The sequence below is a fragment of the Chiloscyllium punctatum genome, chromosome 15 (assembly GCF_047496795.1).
Source record: "Chiloscyllium punctatum isolate Juve2018m chromosome 15, sChiPun1.3, whole genome shotgun sequence".
Taxonomy (NCBI): Eukaryota; Metazoa; Chordata; class Chondrichthyes; order Orectolobiformes; family Hemiscylliidae; genus Chiloscyllium; species Chiloscyllium punctatum.
Window position 1 is genome coordinate 69,953,726 of NC_092753.1, and position 24,938 is coordinate 69,978,663.

At 39.5% G+C, this 24,938-nt stretch overlaps 1 protein-coding gene across 3 annotated transcripts in view; it reads left to right on the top strand.

The window, feature by feature from the left end:
- LOC140486371 (sentrin-specific protease 7) overlaps positions 1–24,938 on the top strand; it is a 119,705-nt gene that overhangs the window by 17,395 nt on the left and 77,372 nt on the right. For 2 of the 3 annotated variants that reach the window (XM_072585412.1, XM_072585411.1), the window contains exons 3-6: positions 83–202; positions 3,093–3,214; positions 4,365–4,580; positions 22,843–22,958. In XM_072585412.1, coding sequence (XP_072441513.1) covers positions 83–202; positions 3,093–3,214; positions 4,365–4,580; positions 22,843–22,958 — 574 coding nt within the window. The remainder of the gene's footprint in view (positions 1–82; positions 203–3,092; positions 3,215–4,364; positions 4,581–22,842; positions 22,959–24,938) is intronic. The other variant, XM_072585413.1, reaches the window with a different exon arrangement.

Consider the following 24,938-nt stretch of genomic DNA (forward strand, 5'->3'; position numbering starts at 1 on the left):
ACTAATTTGATGAAGTGTCTTGGCATTCTGATTCTTTTTGAAAATTTTATTTCAACACTGAATGATTTTCTTCTGTTTCTAGTCTGGGGACAAATTTAAAATTCCAAAGAAGAAAAAAGTCACAGAGAAGGACAATGTAGAGACTCATTCTCCTCTATCCCGACTTACTGATTCCAGAATTGAAAATTTAAGACCGTCGCATGTGAGTTGAAGTAAAAAGACTTTATGTATCTTGTCTAAGTTTCTGATCTTCATGCTTTCTTTGTTCTTTCATGGCTGATACTGGCATAGCCAGCGTTTTATTGTCCACTGTAATTGCTCTTGAAGATGGTGACAACTGGGTGTTATTTCAGATCAAAAAAATCAACAAGTTGTTGTGTATCTGGAATTACTTATGTAGTCTAAGGATGAATAGTTTATTTTCCTTAAGATGATTAATACACCTATTAGTTTTTAAAGACAATCTAATAGTTGCATGCTCACAATTACTGATAAGTGCATTTAAACCAGATTTATTTAATTTGAATTCACAATCTCCAGAATATTGGTTGCTAAACCCGGAACATAGTTACAATGCTGTCATATCCAATATGAGCATAGAGACTGAATGTTTACCATGGCTCTGGGACTTTGGGCAGCCCAACAGCCATTAGCCCAATCTTGTTTTTAACTTGATAATCATGCATTTGTTTTGTAGCTGAAATCATTACATTGTGATTATGAGAGGGAAGCTTTCATTTCTCTATCTTTCACTGTCTTTTTCTTCCCTAAGGCTCAACTGTGGACAACTACACGATAGCATTATCACATGGTTGATACCAACTCAGTTGGCTTAAAAAAAACAAGTAGTAAGCATGAGCCTAACTCACTGCATAATTTGGTGCACTTAAAAATTCAGTAGTTTAACTCCATGAGACTGCCAAAAGATTTAAGCAAGTTGTTAGGATGGTACACAATAGTTAAAAAAACAATTTTTGGATGAGTGCTCAGTGTTGCTGACAGTTTGGAAATCATTACTTGAAGAGATGTTAGAAAGCGAAACTCAGCACACTTACAAGTTATTTGGATAAACACATGAAGTGTTGCAATTTATACAGCTGTGGACCAAAAGCTGGAAAGTGCAGTTGGATATATAACTCTCTTTTTGAGCCAATGCAGAAGTGATAGGTCAAATGGTTTTCTTCTGTGCAATAAAATTTCTAACTTACCTGACCCTGTTAAACATTCGTCTGTCTGAGGTCTCTTTCCTGTACACCCTTCCTCTCCCTCCTACCGCTATGAATATTTTACCATTTTGTACACAATTTTTGTGTACCGTTTTTATTCCTTCTTCTGAAGTGTGTTGATATATTTCTCTGTTTGTTTCCCTGAAGCTACTTTCAGTCCTATTTCAAAAGTAATTATTTATTTGATGGCAATACTGAGTTGTTGTCAAAGTATTTTGAGAAAGAAACCCAGTTATTGTTTTAGATGTGAATCAGAATTTATCACGAAAGATCACAGACCTGAAACAATAACTCATTTGTCTGCTGAGAATTTCTGTGGAAATAAGAGTTGGCTTCAGACAGTGAGAATACAGATTAGTTTTGCAACGTATATTGTTGAAAGGACAATAAAAATATTTTAGACATTGTTTGTGGAAGTATTCTAACCAGTATAATGTGTTGTAATCTGTTATACATAATGCACAGCAATCTATAAAGATACTAAGCAATTATTAGATTGTTGTGTTTAGTGAGACTGTAACTTGTTCACAACTTAATGTAAAGAACTTCACAGAACACAGTCCAGCTCTGCTTCTGAATTCCAAAGGTGAACTGAAATGTAGGCCTTTGTTGTGGAAGTAAAATTCACAAGATTCACCCTGAAGTAAGAAGGTGTAGTGGACAACAGGATCTTGACCAGATGAGCCAATGGGCTGAGAAGTGGCAGATGGAGTTTAATTCAGATAGATGCGAGGTGCTGCATTTTGGGAAAGCAAATCTTAGCAGGACTTATACACTTAATGGTAAGGTCCTCGAGAGTGTTGCTGAACAAAGAGACCTTGGAGTGCAGGTTCATAGCTCCTTGAAAGTGGAGTCGCAGGTAGATAGGATAGTGAAGAAGGCATTTGGTGTGCTTTCCTTTATGGGTAAGAGTATTGAGTACAGCAGTTGGGAGGTCATGTTGTGGCTGTACAGAACATTGGTTAGACCACTTGGAATATTGTGTGCAATTCTGGTCTTTTTCCTATTGGAAAGATGTTGTGAAACTTGAAAGGGTTCAGAAAAGATCTACAAGGATGTTGCCAGGGTTGGAGGATTTGAGCTATAAGGAGAGGCTGAACAGGCTAGGACTGTTTTTCTTGGAGCGTCAGAGGCTGAGGGGTGACCTTCTAGAGGTTTACAAAATTATGAGGTGCATAGATAGGATAAATAGGCAAAGTCTTTTCCTTGGGGTGGGGGAGTCCTGATAGAGGGCATAGATTTAGGGTGCGAGGGGAAAGATATTAAACAGACCTAAGGGGCAACTTTTTCACACAGAGAGGGTGGTACGTATATGGAATGAGCTGCCAGTGGAAGTGGTGGAGGCTGGTACAATTGCATCATTTAAAAGACATTTGGATGGGTATATGAATAGGAAGGGTTTGGACGGATATGGGCCAGGTGTTGGCAGGTGGGACTAGATTGGGTTGGGATATCTGGTCAGCGTGGACGAATTGGACTGAAGGGTCTGTTTCCATGCTGTACATCTCTATGACTCTGTGACTTTGGAGCAGAATTAGGCCATTTGGTCCTTTTGTGCCAACCTCCCAATATTCAATAACATCATGGATGGTCTGGTGTGGTTGTATCCCCACTTTGTTGCCTGGTCCCTTATAACCTTTGACTATCTTCTCCACAAACTGTTCCTTGAATAAGTTCAATGACCTGCAGTCTAGCACCCCTGGGGCACAGAATTCCACTTACTTCCACCCCTTTGAGAGATAATGAAAGTAGGTACCGTAGATTAATATTGTTTCTCTTCAGTAAATATCCTGGATATATATTCACGGGTTTTTGTTATAATGGATTAGCTTTGTTTAAAACATTAGATTTTGGGTCTGTTTTCAGAAGCGCTGGCCATTCTCTTATAATACTTTCAATAAAACAAGAAATCGAGACTCGATTGCTTATAGTCAACGGAGGAAAAGCCATTCAAAGCACAACTTCCAAGGAGATGATGTTCAATTGAAGTAAGAATATGATCAATTGTCCTTTTTTTTTTAATAAATGTTTTTATCCTGGTATCTTTGTTTCCCTTTATTTTGTAGTCATAATCATTCTTTGTTTTATGAGGTTAAATTGATATTGAAACAATCCACTATATTTGTCACTGAGTCTGCTTAAATGCCGCAGAAAATAATTTCACCATGAAATGGTTGGAAGATATCACTTTTCTATCTTCCCTAAGCTGTCCGTGGTCAAAAAATGTGTTTATTATCTGAACTGTAGTTAATCTCAATTTGATAATTGCCTATACTAGAAGTTAATGGTAATATTTACTTAGCTATGCTTTGTTGCTAAATGCTACCTCTTGGCCACTGAGGTAATCTTCTAATTTCTTGTTGTATAATATTTCCACAGCTCTTTTTATTATTTTATTTTTAGCATTTTACATGTCATTAATTTATCTTCTCATTTCCCTTGATTGTCATTTCAGCACTAATGCCATTTCTGTCTTTCATTAGCTCTGTAGCCTACCTTCGGTAATCAGAAGGCTTTGCTCTATTTTATGTTTGTTTTATTTGTTAAGATTGTCTCCAATAACTAACATTCAATTGGAGCCAGCTACGCTGATTTAATGAGAAAGCATCAGTAGTATTTTGAGGCAGTGAAATTCTCTTCAAGAGTAGATAACATCAGGTGCTTCAACAGCAGGTACCCAGCTTTTGATCTGGATGAGGTTAAAATAATCAATCCGACTGCAGGCAAGCAATCTGCTTTGAATATCGTTGACATTGATGGACTACCTTTAACATTTGGCAATGGCTTGTGGCCTGAATGTGCAAGTTACAAATTCAGTTTTTTTGTAAACACATTTTTAAAAATGAGTTTTGAACTGATATCTCTGAAACTCTATTCTAAACCTTCCTACAGCAGAAGGAGGACATTTGACAGCAAGAGGCTCATGTATTGCAAAACTGGAATAGATGTTCCATAATACATGGTCCTGCTGTACTTCACCTAATAATATTGGACCTTTTATAAAATAGTAACTCCTCCTTTATTGCTATACGAAATCATAAATTTCTACAAATGCGATTTTTCTCTTTTTTTTTCTTGTCCAATGGTATTTTCATTAATTCCTTTTTAAACACTTGTGTTTGTGTTGCACTTTGCCAGGGAAGCCAGAATTGTACTCAGAGATGTGCTGATGACAGATTCAGGAAGACAACATTTGCTGCACGTAAAAAAGCAAGACTATAGTAATGTCGAAAGTACTGACACTTCACATGCAAAAAAACATCACACATCAACAACCAGTGAACTAAAAGATAATTGTTACGTGGAAACCAAAACATCTCACCAAGATAGTCAGTCCAACATTTTATCCAGCAGGTGGGTTCTTGAGCTATGCTTCAACCAGCTGCTGCATGCACGAATGCATCAGTTTTGCTTCTCTCTTAGTGAAGTCTCCAAAGACATCACCTTGTGCGCTGATGAGTTTTCTGTGGACTATTCTTTGTTTAATAAAGTTTCTGTGTATATGAATTGCCATCCTCTGCATTTGTCTTCAATGCACTTAGAATAGGTGCATTGCCCCTTGGATATCACCTAGGATGATGCGCAGGCGATTAATTCCTGAAGTGATTTGTTCTTCACCAGTTTCGTAACTTCATTAAAACGGTGATCTGATTTTTTTTTTCCAGCCACATAGTCATCAACAGAATTTTTTGGAAACAACAAAAAATGCTGGAAATCACAGCAGGTCAGGCAGCATCCGTGGAGAGACAGCAAGCTAATATTTCTAATCTAGATTACTCTTTATCAGAGCTCCAGCTGAATGTTTTGTTTTTCTTCCAGTTGGAAGATTTCTGTTTGATTTTGGTTTGAAGTTGAATGATTCTATTAGGTCTCAATTTGACAAATTCTCCTTGTCGAGATGTTCGTTTTATTTGCTGGATTGTTTTCCCATGCTGTTTTTGCCTGTACCACACCACAAATTCTGCATGCCTTTGGAGATTTAGTTGAGGATAGGATTTCTTTTTACCTTCGACATCTCCATCAAAGTTCATTTAACTGATAATACAACCAGTCTGTAAATAATGTTCGAATAATAATCTTGAACTCCATTTTCTTTCCCATTTAAGATTTTTGGCCATGTTTTTTATGTTTGCATTAAAAAATATTTGTATAATCAATTCTCATGGGAATTCCACAGAGATCCTTTTGGATGTTATAATTGCAAGCTGTCACCACGAGATGATCTGCCTATCTTGTAATCTATCTTGTGTCCTTTGACCCAGTGAGCAATGTCACTGGAGAACAAATGTTATCTTGGTCGTTCTCGGTTCTGCAAGAGGGAAAAAAATTTCCAGCACAAGGGCATAGCAAGCATTCATAGGTCTGATCCAAGGTTAGTTATGAGTGTCTTAGCTGTAATAAGGGCTTTGGATTCTTTAACACAACACAACAATACGACTTTTACCTTGAAATCACGAAAGATATGTGTACGACTATTTTAAAAACTACCATTCAGTGGTACTTATACTCTGGTGTATCTTTGAGGGTAGTTTTGTATGGCACTTTGGTAAAGTGTCCATTGCAAATTTGATCTTCAGCTGAAAGTACCATGGCGTTTTTAAAAAAAAAAGTCAATGGTACTGCTCCAGTTAGAAATGCAATATTGGAATTTGCTGGCAAGGCCTCAAGTCTTCTGCTTCTGAAAGGTATTGTTTATCTTAATAAATAGCACCCATCTTTGGGTGTACTCTTGGCTACTGCCTCTGATTTTAAGTTGGAATTGAACTCTCCCAATGGCCAGAATTTACAAAAACAGAAGAAATAGGTGCGGGAGTAGGCAATGTAGCCTGTCAAGCTTGCTCCACCAATCAACTTAATCCTGACTTCTCTTGGGCTTCGACTTGCTTTCCCTGCCAGGTCCAAATATCCTTTGATTCCCTTAGAGACCAAACATCTGACCACCTAGCCTTAAATATATTCCAAGATGTAGCATCCACAACCGTCTGGGTAGACATTCTTAACCCTTTGACTGAAATAACTTGTCCTCATTTTGGTTCTAAATGGAGATGAAGCTATGTATTTTAGATTTTATGACTGGGAAAGTGATCTCTCCACATCTACTCTATCAAGCCCCTTCAGAATCTCTTATGCTTCAATGAGCTGAACTCTCATCCTTCTGAAGCTCAGAAGAATATAAGCCCAATATACTCAGCCTCTCCTCATGGAACAGCCCATTTTTCCCAGGGATTAGTTTATTAAGCCCTCACTGTACAGCATCCAATGCAAGAATATACTTCTATAAATATGGGAACCATACCTGCATAATATTCCAAATACCAAAGCTTTGGATAATTGTACGACAACTTATTTATTCCTGTACATCAATTCCCTTGTAATAAAGGCAAACATGCTGTTTGTCTTCCTAATTAATTATGTGCTGTTCCTGCATACTAATTTTATATGTTCCTTGCTCTTTGAACGCTCAGAAATTTCACATCTGGAAAAAAATTCTGTTTTACTGTTCTTAACATCAAACTAAATAACTTCACATTTTACTACATTACACTCCATCTACTATCTTGTTGTCCACTCATTTCACCTGTCTTTATCTCTTTAGGGGTTGTGACCTTTTCATCTAGGTTTGTATCATTAGTAAAATTAGTTTCTGCCTCCTCTTGTTATCTAAGTCATTAATGGAAGCCATAAATTGTTGGGGTCTCAGCACTGATCCATGTGCCAATCTGCTAGTCTCAACCAACCAACTTAAATGTGCATAATTTCTACAGACTCTGCTTTCCATCCATTAACTGCTTTTTTTATACGTACCACTGCATTACCTTCAACTCAAAGAGCCCTTAGCTTGCCTATTTCTTTGGGAATTCTTGAATTTCTTTTATAACTTTATGGAATATCAACAAACTATTTTGTGACGGTACAACACAGTGGCTGCAAGAACAAATCAAATACTAGGAATACTGCCATGAGTAACTCCCCTCCTGACTCCCCAAAGCCTGCCCATCATCTATATGTCAGGAGTATGATTGAATACTCCCCACATGCCCTACGCTTCATCCAGGACAAAGACACCTGCATGATTAGTCCAACTTCCACTCCCTCTACTGTCAATACTCAGTAGCAGTAGTATGTACTATCTACAAGAAGCATGCAGAAATTTGCCAAGAGTCCTTGTGGCTCACCTTCCAAGCCCATGACCACTTCCATTTAGAAAGCTAGTGGATATATGGAAACTGTACCTCCTTTAAGTTCCCCTCCAAGCCATTCACCATCCTGACTTTGGAAATATGTTGCAGAGAATTGTGCATTTTACTGCATCTAGTAATGATGCTTTGTAAACTTGGTTTTAACATAATACAGTAGTAGTGAGAGATTCTTGGATATAAGAAACCAATATGGTTTCAGAGGGTAGTCAGTATCTGGCATTCGTTTCCCTAGAATTATGGAAGCTGGATCATTGAAGGCATTTGAAAAGGAGGTGGACAGGTTTTGGAAGTATCAGGGAGTTGATGGTTTTGCTAAAGTGGTACAAAAGCAGATTTGAGTCCAAGGTCAGATCAGCCTGAATACTAAGGCAGGCATGGAGGGGCTGAATGATCAATTCCTGTTTCTATATCTTTTGTTCTTATGTCCAGTTTTGCAAGGACTTGGTGCCGTACTGTACTATCTTAATAGCAAAGGCATTTGCTTTAACTATACTGTGGAATTTAGCTTTCTGTCCATGTTTAGAGTAAAGCTGATGCAAAGTTAGGAGCAGTTGTCCTGGCAGAATTTGAACTGAGGACTAGTTAGCAATTTGTTGATGAACAAGTATAGCTGAATAGCACTGTAGATAACACCTTTTATTTGCTTTGATAATTACGACAGATTGAGGGGGTGAGGGATTTGGCTGCACTCCACTTAACAACTTTCTGTCAGCCAAGCACAATAATTTTTAACATTTACTTTTAGCACACAGCTATCACAATTCAATTAGAACATAATTAGCCAGATCAAAATGAAGGAGCCAATTCTAAGGTTTTCTTGAGTGAAAGAAATTTTATTACATTCTAACCCTGAGGGGAAAAAAACATAACTTTAAACTTGTATACAAACATAAGTAATAAGTTTGAAAAGGGTATTGGTTCCAACCAGCAACATAAAAGCAGATCCAGTTTTAAATTTGAGACCTTGACTTGTGAAGGCACAATACAGTGGCTACAAGAGCAGGTCAGATGCTTAGGAATACTCCAGTGAGTAGCTCCCCTCTTGACGACTCAAAGCCTATCATCAATAAGATACAAGTGAGAAGTGTGAAAGTGAGACCTGTATCCACTGTTATTTAGCTATTGTCCAGTTTGATCGACTATCGTGAAATTTGTAGAATCCTGGCATTTTTAGTTAATCGTTCTATTTTCAAGCTACATTTTCACTAGTTGCTCCTTTTGAGACAACAAGGGAGTGAGAGCAAGCCTTTATGGTTCTGTGTGTATTCATCTGTTTTCCTTTCTGTGCTCTGCCTAGTAGGCTCATTTAGCTGCAACACCCTGAGCAGGTAACCTTTCATTTCCTAATATGTGAACATCTGCCAGTGCAAATTAAATGGAAAATGTGAAGTTTTGATATAGATTTTAATTCTGTTTTGATTGCCTTTGGGGGGAAATGGTCATTTCAGTACAGTTGGTTTGGTTCCATCCATATGATTCCTTGGACATGGTTATGGGGAGAGGACAGGAAGATGGAGTTAAGAAATACATCAGCCAGCACTGCCAGGGAAGGTAGTGGATGTTGGAAACTTTAGAACCTTTTCAAAAAAAAAGTTTGGATGACTACTTCAAATAACAGCAGGATATGGGACAAGGGCAGGAAGTTGGGATTAGTGCACTTTTAGTGATAGTTATGTTGAAGGGCCTTTTCTGCACTGTATGAATCTGAGTGTATATGAATCTATGATAGAATGGTGGAGCAGACTCGATGGACTGGCCTAATTCTGCCCGTAAATCTTTTAGTATTATGGTAATGGCTGGGAAACCTCAGCCTTGTTTATCAGTCTTTCATTTTGAGTCTTTCTCAAGTCGTTGTCACCTTGTCAATAAATTTGCAACAACTTAAATCCAAATAATATTAACAATTCTGTTTTTTGGTATCCTTGTGCTCAGGATATTGGAAATGACATATGTACAATAATAAATAGACTTTTCTTACTTGCGTCCTACTTTAGCTTCTCTATGCCCTGCTTCTTTTAGTTTGCTCTGGGAATCCAAAGATGGCAATGGCAAGGTAGCATTAAGGCCACTGATCAACTAGAATCATATTGAATGGAAAGCAGGTTCAAGAGACAATATGATTTGGTCCTACTTCTCTCATTCTTAAGTGTATAATATGTTGCTGAATGATCTAGTGAACGGACTTTGGTCAAAGGAAAACCATATCCAAGTCGGTGAAATTAAACCCGTGCTGTTGGCATCACTTTGCATCACAAACTATGAAGGTCCCATCTTCTTAACATCTCCCTTTGTGGTGCCCTGCGGGTTAAACCACCATCAATACTCACTCCTGCTCCTTTAGGGAAGGAAACTGCCATCATTACCTTGTCTGATTTGACTCTTGGCGCTGACCAGTAAGTGATGCCCATATCCCATGAATGAATAAAAACAAACCTAGCAATTTCACTTCCAGGCCACAAGGTGGCAATTTTGTCAAATCGAAAACTAAGGGTTGTTTCTGTCAAGATGGGGCTCTGGTAGCTTTACTCTCCATCTAATGTGTAGTATTTAACATTGGTGCAAGATATTAAGATGAGAAGCCTTCCATTCTTAAGGCATTGCTCTTGAAACATTTTTATTCTTCCAAAAGTCTTGCACTTGAGCTGGTTTGATATTCTCGCATAAAAGCACAAATAATCTGAGCCCTTTCTTGCCCTGCAGAACATAATATTGTTAAATCTTGAGTGCTGAGAATTCTCATAATGGATGTTTCAAGTGTGTACAGTATTCTTAGGTTATATCAGTGGCATTCTGTAACCCAATGAGTCGAAGTTGAAGGTTCAGGGCCTCTTCCAAAATGTAGGTAGATTAACAGGTTTAAGCTTCAACGTAATTGTGAGACATTGCTACAATGTCAAATGTCATGATCTTCAGGTAAAACTTGAAGCCTGTTCAAATAGGCTAAAGACTCATACTTCACTCCTTTTAAAACTGGTGGAGGCAGTTGAGTGTTGAAATACGATGCAAACTGTTAAACCAATTGTTCGTCGAACCAGATTTTGTTGTGTGTAAGTTGTCATAGATGTCTACATAGCAAAACAAGAATTGAAATGCTTCCTAGAAGAGTTTGGAGCATGACTTTGTCTTTATTTGAATCAAGGGAATAAAATTATTTTACTCTTTTTTTTAATGCTTTCAGCACTTCATCACATAAAATTAAATCTGTGTGGAATATGATATTCAAAACCCTCCGTTGTTTCACCCTTTCCCATCTCTGTAACTGTCTCCATCATTACATCTCTCCAACATTGACTTTCTCCAACTATGGCCTCATATTTTCCCCACTTGCTTAGCTCCACCATTTTGGTGACCTTGTGTTTAGCCACTGAAACCACAAACTCTGGAATTCCTTCTCTTAATCTCTTTGTATCTCCTCTTCTCCTCTTTCTCCTTCACTTAAAACCTACCGCTTTGATCACTTTTTAGTTATCTAACAGCTCCTCCTTGGCTTTTGGCTGATTTTGATTTCTGTGAAGCACCTTAGAACATTGATAATGCTAAAGGTGCTTTATAAATGCAAGTTACTATATGTTGCACCTGAAAGAAGTTTAAATGATACAGCTATGTGTTATCCTAATCTTTGCTTTCCATGTAACTGATTATTTCAAATATATTTTAATAAAGGTTTGTTTCACTCTGTACCCCTTTATTCGACAGCTTTATGCTCACATCCCACAGACGAAAATATAAAAATAACTTTTAGATTTTAAGAGCTTGTCGATACCATCTAGTGGTGTGAATTAGTTACTTCAAGGCAAAGAGAATTTTAGATGTTTTGCTGTCCTGTGTGTTATAGTTACAGAACTAATTACATTTTTCATCTGAAGTGCTGTGTGCCAATGTCTATGTCTCCCCTCAATCAGCAGAAACCTCTTCTTTCTTCGAACTGTCATGTTTAAATTTGATATCTTAGTTTTTGTCTAAAGTTCCTAGTACAGATAACCCATTTCTATTAAATATTATGATTATTTTTATCAATTTTATCCTTTTTTGAGAATTCCCTCTTGCCCTTGATTTGTTCATTTTTACTGCCATCTTTTGTGTGACCTCCTGGTGCAATAACTCAGGCATGCTAGATATAAAATCGATACAATAACAGGATGTGGGAGATGACTCAAATCCATGCGTGCATCTGTAAGTTTGTTCCCTAGTTGCTGCACCAGGTGGTAGGGTCTAAATGTTTAATGTCATCCATTAAGGCTTGAACCAGTTACTGGAGTGTATATGTCCTATGTACTCATGCCTCACCCTGGGTTAGGGTGAGATGTTTAGTCAGTGATGGGATAACGTATGAGAACTGGTTTATGTGTTGCATCAGGTTGTCTTTCATGCTTTCCACAGCTTGCTTCTGTATCCTTCAATAGTTCTATCTTTCCCATTCTTGCTGGTATCTGTGGTTGTAAGCACATTGTGAATGGGGCATGATTGATTATTCCCATATCTCAACCCTGCCATATGGTATTACAGTATCTCCCATAACCCATGTATGTGACAGGTATTGGCTCTTTTGCCCACTATATAGTCTCTGTTAAAGCCACATCTTGCCTCTCTGCTACATATATCAGATGGGTGTATTCTACTTAAAACGTTTTAACACTACATCTGTACTAATACTTATATTTAGCCCTGGCTCTAACCCATATGGTAGGATGTTGTTCTACCTCACGTAATACATTCTCTAGTGAACCCAATGTTGTCTATTTTATGAAATGTCTTAATGGGTGTTGTAGGAGAAAATAAGGACTGCAGATACTGGAGATCAGAGTCGAGAGTGTGGTGCTGGAAAAGCGCAGCAGGTTAGGCAGCATCCGAGGAGCAGGAGAATTGATATTTCAGGCATAAGCCCTTCATCCTGTACTTCGGATTACATGATAATAAATAAATCAATGAAGGAAATCTTGGAAAAAAGAACAAGGATCCAGGACAGATAGTTGAGTACGGATCAAGACCTGACATGGGTAATTCATTCCTGAGGAAGGTCTTATGCCCATAATGCTGATTCTCCTGCTCCTCAGATACTGCCTGATCTCCTGTCCTTTTCCAGCATCATGCTTAATGGGTGTTGTCTCTGGTATAACTCAGCATTGCCAGAGTAATGCTGATCAACAGGTCATCTATAATAGATTCACCTTCAGTTTTGTATACACGTTTAGCACCTGAGCTGGTAGCAGTACAGCGGTAACTCGCCCTTAATAAATATGTCTCAGATCATTCCCTCATCTGGTTGAGGATCCACGATTTGAAAGATTTATTCTTCATTTGAAAGATTTTCCTGCACCTTGATTAAGTTATTAATAGATTAGGCATCATTCTCTAGTGCTGTGGTCAAATTCTGAACTACCTATGTCAGGTCTTGATCCGTACTGAACAATGTGTCCTGAATCGTTATCCTTTTTTTTCCAAGCTTTCCTTCATTGATTTGTGTACGAGCAGTACAAGCAGATCACAGTAAACATTACGTACAGAACTAAAGACTTAGACGGAGGCATTGCACAGGGCATACAAGAGAGATCAACAGTACAAGATCAGCATTATTTGAGGGTAGAGTGTCCATTCAGTACTATTATAATGGCCGGAAAGAAGCTGTGCCTAAACTTACTGGTGAATGTGTTCAGGCTTTTGGAAGAGGTTGTAGATCACTACCGGGTGTGAAGGGTCTTTGGCAATGTTTCCGCGGCAGCAAGTTGTGTAACTGGAGTCCAGGGATGGAAGTTTGGCTTCCACAATGGCCTGGGCATGTCATCCTCTGTCGTTTCCTACCACCCTGGATATGCTAGGCTGTTATGCACCTGGACAGTATGCTGTCAATTGTGCATCTGTAGAAGTTGGTGAGGGTCCTTACGGACATGCCAAGTTTCCTGAGCAACCTGAGGAAGAAGAGGCATTGTCGTAACACCTTGATGTCACAACTACGTGGGAAGACCAGGACAGATTGCCAGTTATCATCACGCCAAGGAACATGATGCTCTTTACTCTCTTGACATGTATTTTGTTGATGTAGATGGGGGCATGTTCTACTTCTTTCTTACTAAAGTCAGTGATAAGTTATTTAGTTTTACCGATGTTGAGAGAGAGGTTCTCATTGCACCACATCACCAAACCCTCCATCTCCCTTCTGTATTTTGATTCGTTGTTAGATATTCATCCTCTTGTGGTGTCATCAGTGAACTTATGGATGACGTTCATTCAGAATTTGGCAACAAAATCATGGGTGTACATGGAGTACAGTAGGGGGCTGAGGTCACATCCTTGGGGGACTCCAGTGTTATTGTGAAGGAGGTACAGTTACTTATCTTCACTGATTGTGGCCTGTGGGTCAGAAAGCTGAGCATCCAGTTGCAGAGAGTGGAGCCGAGACCAAGGTCATAGAGTTTTGTGATCAGTCTGGAGGGGACAATGGCGTTAACTACAGCTCCGCCTTCAATCAGCAGGAGTCTGATATAGGTGATCTTATTGTCTAGATGCTCCAGGGATGAGTATAGGGCTAGAGATATGGCATCCACAGTGGACCTGTTATGTCAGTAGGCAAATTGTCAAGGATTGAGGCCATCTGGAAGACTGGAGTTATTGTGGGCTATGACCAGCTTCTCAAAGCACTCCATGATTATGGAAGTCAGAGCCACTGAGCAGTCGTCATTCAAGCACATTGCATGTGCTTTCTTAAGTATGGGGGTGGTTTTGTTAAAGCAGACGAGGACTATAGCTTGTAGGAAGGAGAGTTTGAAGATGTTGGTGAATGCCTCCGCCAGATGGTCAGCACAGGATCTGAGTGCTCGACTGGGGACACTGTCTGCGCTCATCGCCCAGAAAAACCGATCTGACGTATGCAGTGGTGACCGAGGGAACAGGTGTATCTGGGGCTGTCATAGCAGGTGTCGTTGCGCCACTGGCATCCTGCTCAAACTGAGCATAGAAAATATTGAGCGCATCAGGGAGGGATGTGTCTTTGTCTGTTATCCTGCTCTGCTTCCGTTTGTATCCATAATGTTGTTTAGGATGGTCATAGGAGGCAGGCGTCTGTTTGGTAGGTATGGGCCTCTAACCTGTCTGGTACTGCCTCTTGGCATCCCTGATGCTTTGGAGAGACCATATCTGGATTTCTTGTATTGATCTGGGTAATTTGACTTGAATGCTGCACATCTAGCCTTCAGTAGGAAGTGGATTTCCAGTTTCATCAAAGGTTTACGGTTGGAGAACAGTCAGATTGACTTCTTTGGTACGCAGGAGGCAAAAGTGAGGACTGCAGACGCTGAAGATTGGAGTAGAGAATGTGGGGATGGAAAAGCACCGCAGATCAAGCAGCATCCAAGGAGCAGGAAAATTGACGTTTTGAGCAAAAGTTTGCCTGAAACGTCGATTTCCCTGCTCCTTGGAAGCTGCCTGACCTGCTGTGCTTTTCCAACACCACAGTCTCGACCTCTTTGATACGCAGTCCTCCATGCATTTGTGAATAATGTCCTTGATGGTGGTGTACTTGTATAGTACTTGAATACAGTCCAGTCCACTGAATCTAAGCAGTCCAAGGGACTGTCTTCCACAGCCTCGGGCAAGCATTGTCCTTTTGTGGAGGGTTCTCCCATTTTAGCTTCTGCGTGGAAACTGGGAGGTGGCACGTGGCATTGTAATCTGATTTTCTGAAATGTGGGCAGGGGATGGAGTGGTAGGCGCCTTTGGTTATGCAGCAGTGGTCCAGAATGTTCGATCCTGTGATGAGGGAGGAATGTGTTGGTGGTACTTTGGCAGCACCCTTGAGGTTGGCTTATTTGAAGTCACCAGCCACAATGAATAGGACCTCTGGGAATTTTGTCTCTAGAGTGTCAGTTGAGACCTTTTTAAGTTCTTTAATCTGAACCTTTTGGTCTATTGTAGCTAAATCAATTAAATTTACTATTGAGGTCCTTGTGTTGAATGCTGAAGTGATATTGTTGACCCGACCAATTTTCAGTCAACCTTCTTCCTGGACTGGGAACCAATTTCTACCATTAAAGCAAGTGGCCAGTGTTGTCGCTTGTTTAACCAAAGCTGTATAAAGTGCTCCAGTTTGACCCAAATACCATCAGGTAAACCGATATTAGAACTGTTTAGAACAATAATACACCATGAGCTGGTACCCATTAGCATGCAAGATCCAATCATTGTTAATTTGCATAGGTCAACTTTGTAGTAATCTAAAATTCACACGAGTTAAATTCAGGAATTTAACAAATGAGTCAGTCTCTCCAAAGAGTCTGTTATTTATCAGTTTGTCAAATGCCTGGTTGCTTTTACTCTTTCTGTTATGCTAATTGTTCTTTTGAGTGGTGTATTCCTATTATTTGTGGTTTAGTTTAGTCAAATCTGTACTGTGGGTGTTTGTTGAATGGTACTCCTTGTTCCTGCTGCTGAGAACAGCAATGCTAAAAGAATTGCATGCCAGACAACATTCTCTAAATTTAACGATCGTCACCAGTTGATGAGGATTAGTTCTGCAAAACAAAATGAAGAAATAATTAGTAAACTGCTTCAGTTGTGACAAGTGTTTCCAAAGCCCCTTTTCCTTTTACCTTCAAGCAAGCACATGCATCATTGTACATAATTACCTTCTATGGTCCCACTTACCTAGATGCAAACTTTAACACACACACTGGGTGCCCTTGGCCTATTCTGCTTTCACTTTGACCTTTCTGTCACACAAACAGCTGACCTTATAATCTGTTGTACCTCGTGCAGCTGCTTGTACTGCTTTCTCAAATCATTTAACCTTTGCACTTGTGTGTTCTGCTTCATTGTTACCAGTTGCAACATTCCCTGGCAATCACCTCGCCTTTCTATTATCACTTCCACTGAAGTTAATCCAATTCCTTTTCTGGGTCTTGCACTCAGTCACATTAGGATACTGACAGGCCCACCCATCTCTTTTATAGCATTTAGCTAATGCTTTCTTTAGTGTTCTATTCACGTGTTCTCTGATGTCTGAGCTGTGTGGGTAGTAGAGGATGTGAATTTTGTTTCTCAGTAATTTATAAGCATCATAAAATGCAGGCAGCATAAGCAACATGAGTAGGTGATTTGGTATCCCTCGACCTGCTGCAGGGCTTTTGTGAAGTTCTTGTAGAATTCTGTAAGGCAGTCGATAGTAGTGGTGATCATTTCCCCCTTCTGTTCTTTATGATCTATCCACCAACCTCTGTTTCCTGGGGATTCCCTTTGGGTTCCACTCTTCTTTCAACATCCTCTTAATCACTTTTGGCTGTTATTCTGCTATAAACCTGGTGATGGAGCCCTCTAACACGTCTCAAAGTTTAGTCTTTCCCAGTTCCATTAACCTCATCCTGCCTGACTCTGACATGAATAACTTACTTTACATGCCTGCACTGTCCTATCTTTCTGATTAGTGCGGCTTTGGCCTCACTGTCTCGTGAGTTGTGCCTGAGGGGTCTGCCCTGTCTGCGCAGCTCTTTGACTCTGACTCTAGTTAACTGATACTCTCCTCTCCTGTCCTGCCAGCCCAGTTCTATGTTCGCATCCAGCGACTCTGATCCTGAGTTCTCCTTCAGATTCTTTGTATCGCATCCACAGCTGTCCAGCCAACTCTATGCTGTAACTTTTGGTATAAAATGAAAACCAAGATAGCAGTGCTACCTTGAGTATGATACAAGATCCTGACGACTATGCCAAACTGTTTTAATGATAGAGGATTCCAGTGGAAGAGATAAAGGTAATTTACTTCATGCACACATGTAGAGAAGCTTTAACACTGGTCAGAGCTTGCTTTGCCAAATTACAGAATTTGTTCAAGCTTTATACCGATTACAGCATACATATTACAAGTACAGTTACAGTTTCCACACTTCAACATCTGTGTTACTTTTTCCCACAGTATTGTGGGCATTGTCTTTTCCAACCCAAGGAAATTTAACATTCCTTAGTGATTAAATTAAGTCTTAACTCAGACAGTAGATAAAACTGAAATAAGTAAAATGTGAAGTTGTTATAATTCTTAGGGAAATTCTTAGGGAATAAAAGAATGACTAGGGTAGGAATAGGTCCAATCAAGGATAGTAATGGGAAGTTGCGTGTGGAGGCTGAAGAGATTGGGGAGGCACTGAATGAATACTTTTCGTCAGTATTCACTCAGGAACAGGACATTGTTGTCGATATGAATACTGAGGCACGAATAAGTAGAATGGATGGCTTTGAGATATGTAGAGGAGAGGTGTTGAAATTCTGGCAAGGGTGAAAATAGATAAGTCCCCTGGGCCTGATGGCATTTATCCTAGGATTCTCTGGGAAGCAAGGGAGGAGATTGCAGAGCCATTGGCCTTGATTTTTGTGTCCTCTTTGTCTACAGGAGTAGTGCCAGAGGACTGGAGGCTAGCAAACGTGGTTCCCTTGTTCAAGAAGGGGAGTAGGGAGTAACTATAGGCCAGTGAGTCTCACTTCTGTTGTGGGCAAAGTCTTAGAGAGAATTGTAAGGGATAGGATTTATGCACATCTGGATAAGAATGATGTGATCAAGGATAGTCAGCATGATTTTGTGAAGGGCAGGTCGTGCCTCACAAACCTTATTGAATTCTTTGAGAAGGTGACTAAGGAGGTAGATGAGGGGAAAGCGGTAGATGTGGTATATATGGATTTTAGTAAGGCGTTTGATAAGGTCCCCCATGGTAGGCTACTGCAGAAAATACAGAGATACGGCATTGAGGGTGAGTTGGAGGTTTGGATTAGGAATTGGCTGGCTGGAAGAAGACAGAGGGTAGTAGTTGATGGCAAAGGTTCATCTTGGAGTGCCGTAACTAGCGGTGTTCCGCAAGGATCTGTTTTGGGACCATTGCTGTTTGTCATTTTTCTAAATGACCTGGAGGATGGGTTAGAAGGTTGGGTGAGCAAGTTTGCGGATGATACGAAAGTCGGAGGAGTTGTAGACAGTGAGGAAGGATATGGCAGGTTACAGCGGGATATAGAGAAGCTGCAGAGCTGGGCAGAAAGGTGGCAAATGGAGTTCAATGTAGCTAAGTGTGAGGTAATTCACTTTGGTAAGAGTAATAAAAAGATGGATTACTGGGCTAATGGTAGACTACTTGGTAGTGTGGAAGAGCAGAGGGATCTTGGTGTCCATGTACACAGATCTCTGAAAGTTGCCACCCAGGTAAATAGTGCAGTGAAGAAGGCATATGGCGTACTGGCTTTTATTGGTAGAGGAATTGAGTTCCGGAGTCCTGAGGTCATGCTGCAGTTGTATAAGACTCTGGTGCGGCCGCATCTGGAATATTGTGTGCAGTTTTGGTCGCCATACTATAGGAAGGATGTGGAGGCACTGGAACGGGTGCAGAGGAAGTTTACCAGGATGTTGCCTGGTATGGTAGGAAGATCCTATGAGGAAAGGCTGAGGCACTTGGGGTTGTTTTCATTGGAGAAAAGAAGGTTTAGGGGTGACTTGATAGAGGTGTACAAGATGATTAGGGGGTTAGATAGGGTTGACAGTGAGAACCTTTTTCCACGTATGGAGTCAGCTATTACAAGGGGGCATAGCTTTAAATTAAGGGGGGGTAGATATAGGACTGATGTTAGGGGTAGGTTCTTCACTCAGCGAGTCGTAAGTTCATGGAATGCCCTGCCAGTAGCAGTAGTGGACTCTCCCTCTTTATGGGTATTTAAGCGGGCATTGGATAGGTATATGGAGGATAGTGGGTTAGTGTAGGTTAGGTGGGCTTTGATCGGCGCAACATCGAGGGCCGAAGGGCCTGTACTGCGCTGTATTCTTATATGTTCTATGTTCTATGTTCTATGTTCTCTTCCTTAGTGATTAAATTAGCTTCTTGAGGCCATTGATGATTGGGATGTTTAGCACTTTATTCTGATGTTCTTTTGCTGTTTTCTGACAAAAAATAAATTTACACTACATTGAACAAGGTATCATTTTTCAAATGATTTGACTTTTATTGTTAGTTCCCATGTATTTTGTTAGCTTGCATGTTATTGACTAAAATGGCTAAAGCTTTAACCCTTGCTAATTTAATCATTACCTGCAGTTTAAGAATTTGAATCTCACCCCAACACAATCATACTAGAAACTTAAACCTCTTGCAGTATGTTTTTTGCTCCTGTTCATCTCTGAACTGTCAACAAATTTCCCTTCCAATCTGACACACTCTACTATGTACACACAGTTATGTGGCTCTCGATAGTTAGTCATAGAGATGTACAGCATGGAAACAGACCCTTCAGTCCAACCTGTCCATGCCAACCAGATATCCCAACCCAATCTAGTCCCACCTGCCAGCACCTGGCCCATATCCCTCCAATCCCTTCCTATTCATACGCATCCAAATGCCTCTTAAATGTTGCAATTGTACTAGCCTCCACCACTTCCTCTGGCAGCTCATTCCATACGTGTACCACCCTCTGCGTGAAAAAGTTGCCCTGTAGGTCTGTTTAATATCTTTCCCCTCGCACCCTAAACCCATGCCCTCTAGTTCTGGACTCCCACACCCCAGGGAAAAGACTTTGTCTATTTACCTTATCCATGCCCCTCATAATTTTGTATACTTCTATAAGGTCACCCCTCGGCCTCCGGTGCTCTGGTGCAAGTTTTTTTTTATCTGTTAAACTTAAACTGTTGATTCTGTTTCCATGTTTGTTCCCAACAGTCGTCTTTTCACCTCCAAAGTTGGCACTCCTCTTGCCTTTGGTGACTTTGATCTTCTTAAAATATTATAATGCCCCTTCCCAAATGGCAGCCAAGCTCCTGCAGACACTACGTTAATTCCCATCTTGCTGTGATAATTTTCTTTTAATTCCCACAATTTATTATCCAAATATTGAGCAGTCCAGTCTGTTTGGCTATTTTTTCCCCATTGTTTGATTTAACGCTATTACTTTCCCTTGAATTTTTTTCTGTTTCAGTTAAAGCTGTTTCCTCTTTATTTTCTTCCCCTACTTTGAATCAAGCACTTTGACTTTTCCTGTGCAATTTCTTCTGTGGAATCTTGTTTTTTTTTTAAAGATTTCATGTATGGGCCAGGCCAGCATTCTTTGTTCATCCTTAATTAACAGAGGGCAATTAAAATAAATCACATTGTGGGGCTGGAGTCCCATGTAGATCAGATTAGTTATGGTAGGTTTCTTTCCCTAAAGGATGTTAGGGAACCAGATAAATTTGTATGTCAATCAACTGTGGTTACATGGGCATCATTAGGGTATTTTCCATTTAAAAAAAAATTATGGACCAGACCCCCTCAAAATACTTTAAGGTAGCCAGGACCCTAACCTCTTATTTTAAAGGCAAATGTAAAGTGTCTGTTCCAAATGCGATGTGACTGATCAAGCTATTTGATATTCAGCAAAACACAATTTATTTAAGCACTATACTTAAAATACAACCAAAGAAAGAGGATTTTAGAATAACCGCTCTATTGGAAAACTTATCAGAATAATAGATGCAGTAACTATTACTAATTAACTGTTCCAACGTAGTAACATCTCATAAACACACCATTTGGCAAAAAAGGAAAATTCAGACATAGATTCCCACATGCAGTTTTCCAATCCAGGAGGAAAAAAGAAAATCAAGAAAATTGAGAGAATAGCAGTGAGGAGATATTCACGGAAGCTTCCAACTCTGTTGAGACCCCAGTAGTTTCTGATGCTACTGAAAAACCAAAACCCAGAAGTCTTAATCTGTGAGAGTTGACCGCACTCGAAAGACTGTCTTTAAAAGAAACCCACGGCCTCCCAACCTGTTTACTCAAGTGGTCTTTGGTTGCTAGCTTGGCACCACTGTCTTACAACATCTCTTCAAAAAAACATCCATGACAAAAATGAACTGTTAAAGTGACAGCATCATCACCAACTGAATTCAAATTTCACCATTAGCTATGGTGGGATTCAAATCCATGTCCCAAAACATTTGCCTGATATCCTAGATTTCTTTCCTAATAACATCGCTGCTATGCTCCTCCCTATAAATTTGCATCTTGACTTCTGTTTCTTACTACTTTATCTTCTGATCAATGTTTATTTTTAAGGTTGCTCTTTGAATAAAAATGTTTGTGACTTGCCTATTTATCTGTATTGCCAGTATAACACCCTTTCTGTCAAATATAACCCAAATTTGCCATTTAGTTTAGAAGAAGTCAAACACACGTTTTTGATTTAAATCATGAATTGGGGGAAGGAATTTCTAAAGCTGTCTTAAATCATTTCAATAAGTTAGAAATGGAATCTCCATTCAACATGCTCACTTTATACCCAAAACAATTTTCAAGCACAATTGAATGGCTCTCTATTATATGCAACTGTTATTTCACAAAAGTAGAAAGTGTGCTGCCATTTTACTTTCCTTTATCTTGCATTAATATTAATTCTATTTAAAAAATATACAAAATAATTGATTAGCAGATCTATAGTCAATTGGATGATTGCCATTGTAGTGATACTTAAAAATTAAGTAACAATGTATTTATTGACCCAAATGATGATGTTAGTTAATGGCTTTTGCCGCTGATTTTCTAAGAAAAGAACTGCCAACAAAGGTAAGTGATCTCTATGGAGGTTCTTTCTCATTTCCCAATGACATCTGTAGCCACTCAATGAGATCTATTGATGTGCAGTAACACAAATGATAGCAAGTGAGCACCTTATCACATCGAAGAATTCATATGCAGTGAGCCAAAAAAAATTCCATTATTCTTTGATTGAATGCAAACTTTAGATTAGGGAGAAGAAATCATTTACGGCTTAATTAAGATAGAAGATAAAACCAAAATAAATAAAATGTGAAGTTGTTACAATTCACTGCAAATTTAATTATCCTTCAATACTAAATTAGCTTCTTCAGGCCATTGTTGGTGGAATGTTTAGCTCTTCATTCTGATGTTGTTTTACTGTTTTCTAATAAAAAGTGAAGTTAAACTACATTAAAGAAGGTATCATTTTTCAAAGGATTTTACAGCGAGACTAACCATCTAAGAGTTTAAGTTCTTGTTAACTCAGCTAATATTCAATTCATTGTGGTCTGGTGAATGTTTACGTGAAACATCCTTTCATGTAGAAGAAGCATTGAAACTCCTGGATTATTGCATTAACGTGTGCTTGTATGTCCACTAGAGGTTTCTGTCTTTTTTGCAAGAGCAATGATGATGAAAGCTGTTTTTGTGATGGTAATAACATTAAAATTATCTCTTCCAGTATTTAACAATGGTGATGACCAGTGTTTCCTCTAAGGTGCAAGGCAACTTGCTTGTTTCTACACTGGTCACACATTAGCTGTCCTTTTAAATTACTTGTCATGTAAAAAGTTGAAACGGTTATGATTCCTAAACAGATCAGCCACAGACCATGTTGATTAGGAGTTGATATATTTTGCATGAGTGATTGCATCAACTTCTCTGTTTCAGGGGAGTGCAGTCTGAGAAGAGGTTAGAATGTAGTATCTCAGAACAGAGTGAAAATGTAACCAGACCGAAGGAAAGTAGTACATCGCCCGGAAGGATATCTGGGAAAGATGATAAAGGTATGTAGGCTTTATTAGCCAATATTTTGATGCACAAATTCCAATTGTTTGTATTATACTTTTTTTCTTTTGAAAGAGAGGACTATGTTACCAGAAGTGTTATTAATGCCAAAATACCATCCTAAAAATTAGTACCAATTTAAAGACTAATAATTTGGGAAGGCTCTATACATAGCTAATTCTTTATCAGTTGTTTATCTAATGAATGTAGAACCTGCAGCTTTGAATTTATCCCTGCAAATGGTACAGAAATTGACTGTGATTGGTAATGAGGAAGAAACCTGTAGGCTGTAGGAAGATATTGATGGACTGGTCAGGTGGGCAGAAAAACAAAATGGATTTCAGTCTGGGGCAACTTAAGGCATTTATGGAGAGAAAACAAGACAACTGTAAATGAGCAGGGAGACCTGGGGGTGGGAGGTGACGGTGAGCTGCTCCTTCAACCTATCTTCCTCAGAAAGAAAGTCCGCATTAAAGTGATGGATCTAAAAGAAGTCATTGCTATAGCCATAACCTGCTGTTGATTTTGGCATTTGGTGAGCCTCTATTAAAAGGATTAGCTCAGAAGTGCCTGAGGACATGACGGATGAGATATCCGGCCCACTTTGTGCCACATGCCAAAATATATGTACAAGGGCATGTGATATTCACTCCACGGTCCCTTTAGCTACTAGTTAAATGTAAAAGGAAGTTTTGAAGGTACAGCATTGTTGGACTTTTTCCCAAGTCTTTGTCTGTTATATAGAAACCTCATTGGATCTGTATTTTTAGGATCAGAAGTCATTTTGCGAATTTGATTCTGAAAGTTAGGCAATGGATGAGATCAGAACATCAGTTGCAAAATTGTGGTGCCTCTGTTTTGATACAGCCTTTGTTAGCTTAAGGTTATTCTCCTGCACCAACGCAATTTGCTGTTTTGAAAGTGAGCTGTTTATGTGACCTCTCTTCGATGCAACTCTAATGTTGCATTTTTTTGACATGATTTCCCTGTGGATGGTCTCCTGGTGCTTAATTAGGTTAGCACGTTATAGTTAGGTGGAAGTAAAGTATTGAGGATGCAGGAAATATGAAATAAAAACTCACTGTTGGAGAACAGGTCTTGCAATATCTGTGGAGGGAGCAGGAGTTCATAGAATCATAGAATCCCTACAGTGTGGAAACAGGCCATTCAGCCCAACAAGTCCACACCAACCTTCTGAAGAACAACTCCCCCGGACCCACTCCCCCACCCCATTACTCTACATTTATAATGCACCTAAGCTACACATCCCTGAACACTATAGGGAATTTAGCATGGCCAACTCATCTAAACTGCCCATCATTGGAGGAATCCTCCGCAGGCATGGGGAGAAAATATGCAAACTCCACACAGACCGTCACCCGAGTCTGGAATTGAACCTGTGTCCCTGGTGCTGTGAGGCAGAAGAGCTGACCACTCAGTCACTCTTCCACCCATAGAGTTAGCTGTTCAAGTTTGGAATGTCTTCACAACTGAAAGGGGATGGAAAATGTTGGCTTTTTGTATGTTGTTGACAGAGCAAAAAGAAAAGCGAGTGGAACAGAAGGAGGTGGTCAGAGTTAAAAGACAAAGGGAGTATTTATGGTGATGATGGTGAGATTGAGATTTAATAAAAGTAAATTATAGGTGGCAAAAGCAGAAATTGGGTTTGCTGTATGGAGAACGGAGTCAACAAGACACTGGTAGGGTGGGGCAGTTAATGAGGATGACTAATGGCGTGGACTTTCCAACTGCTTTCTAATTCAATAAACCATCTCTGTCCATGCTAAGATGTCTGTCTTGGGAATGCTGCAGTGTCCCAGCAGAGATCAACACAAGCTAGAGGAACTGCGCTTCATTTCCCACTTAGGCACTTTACAGTCTTCAAGATTCAACATTGAGTTTACCACTGCACACACTGAGCTCTGTTCTCTTTTTATTTTGATTAAAAGCATTTCCTTTGTCTTTTGCACTGGGTATTG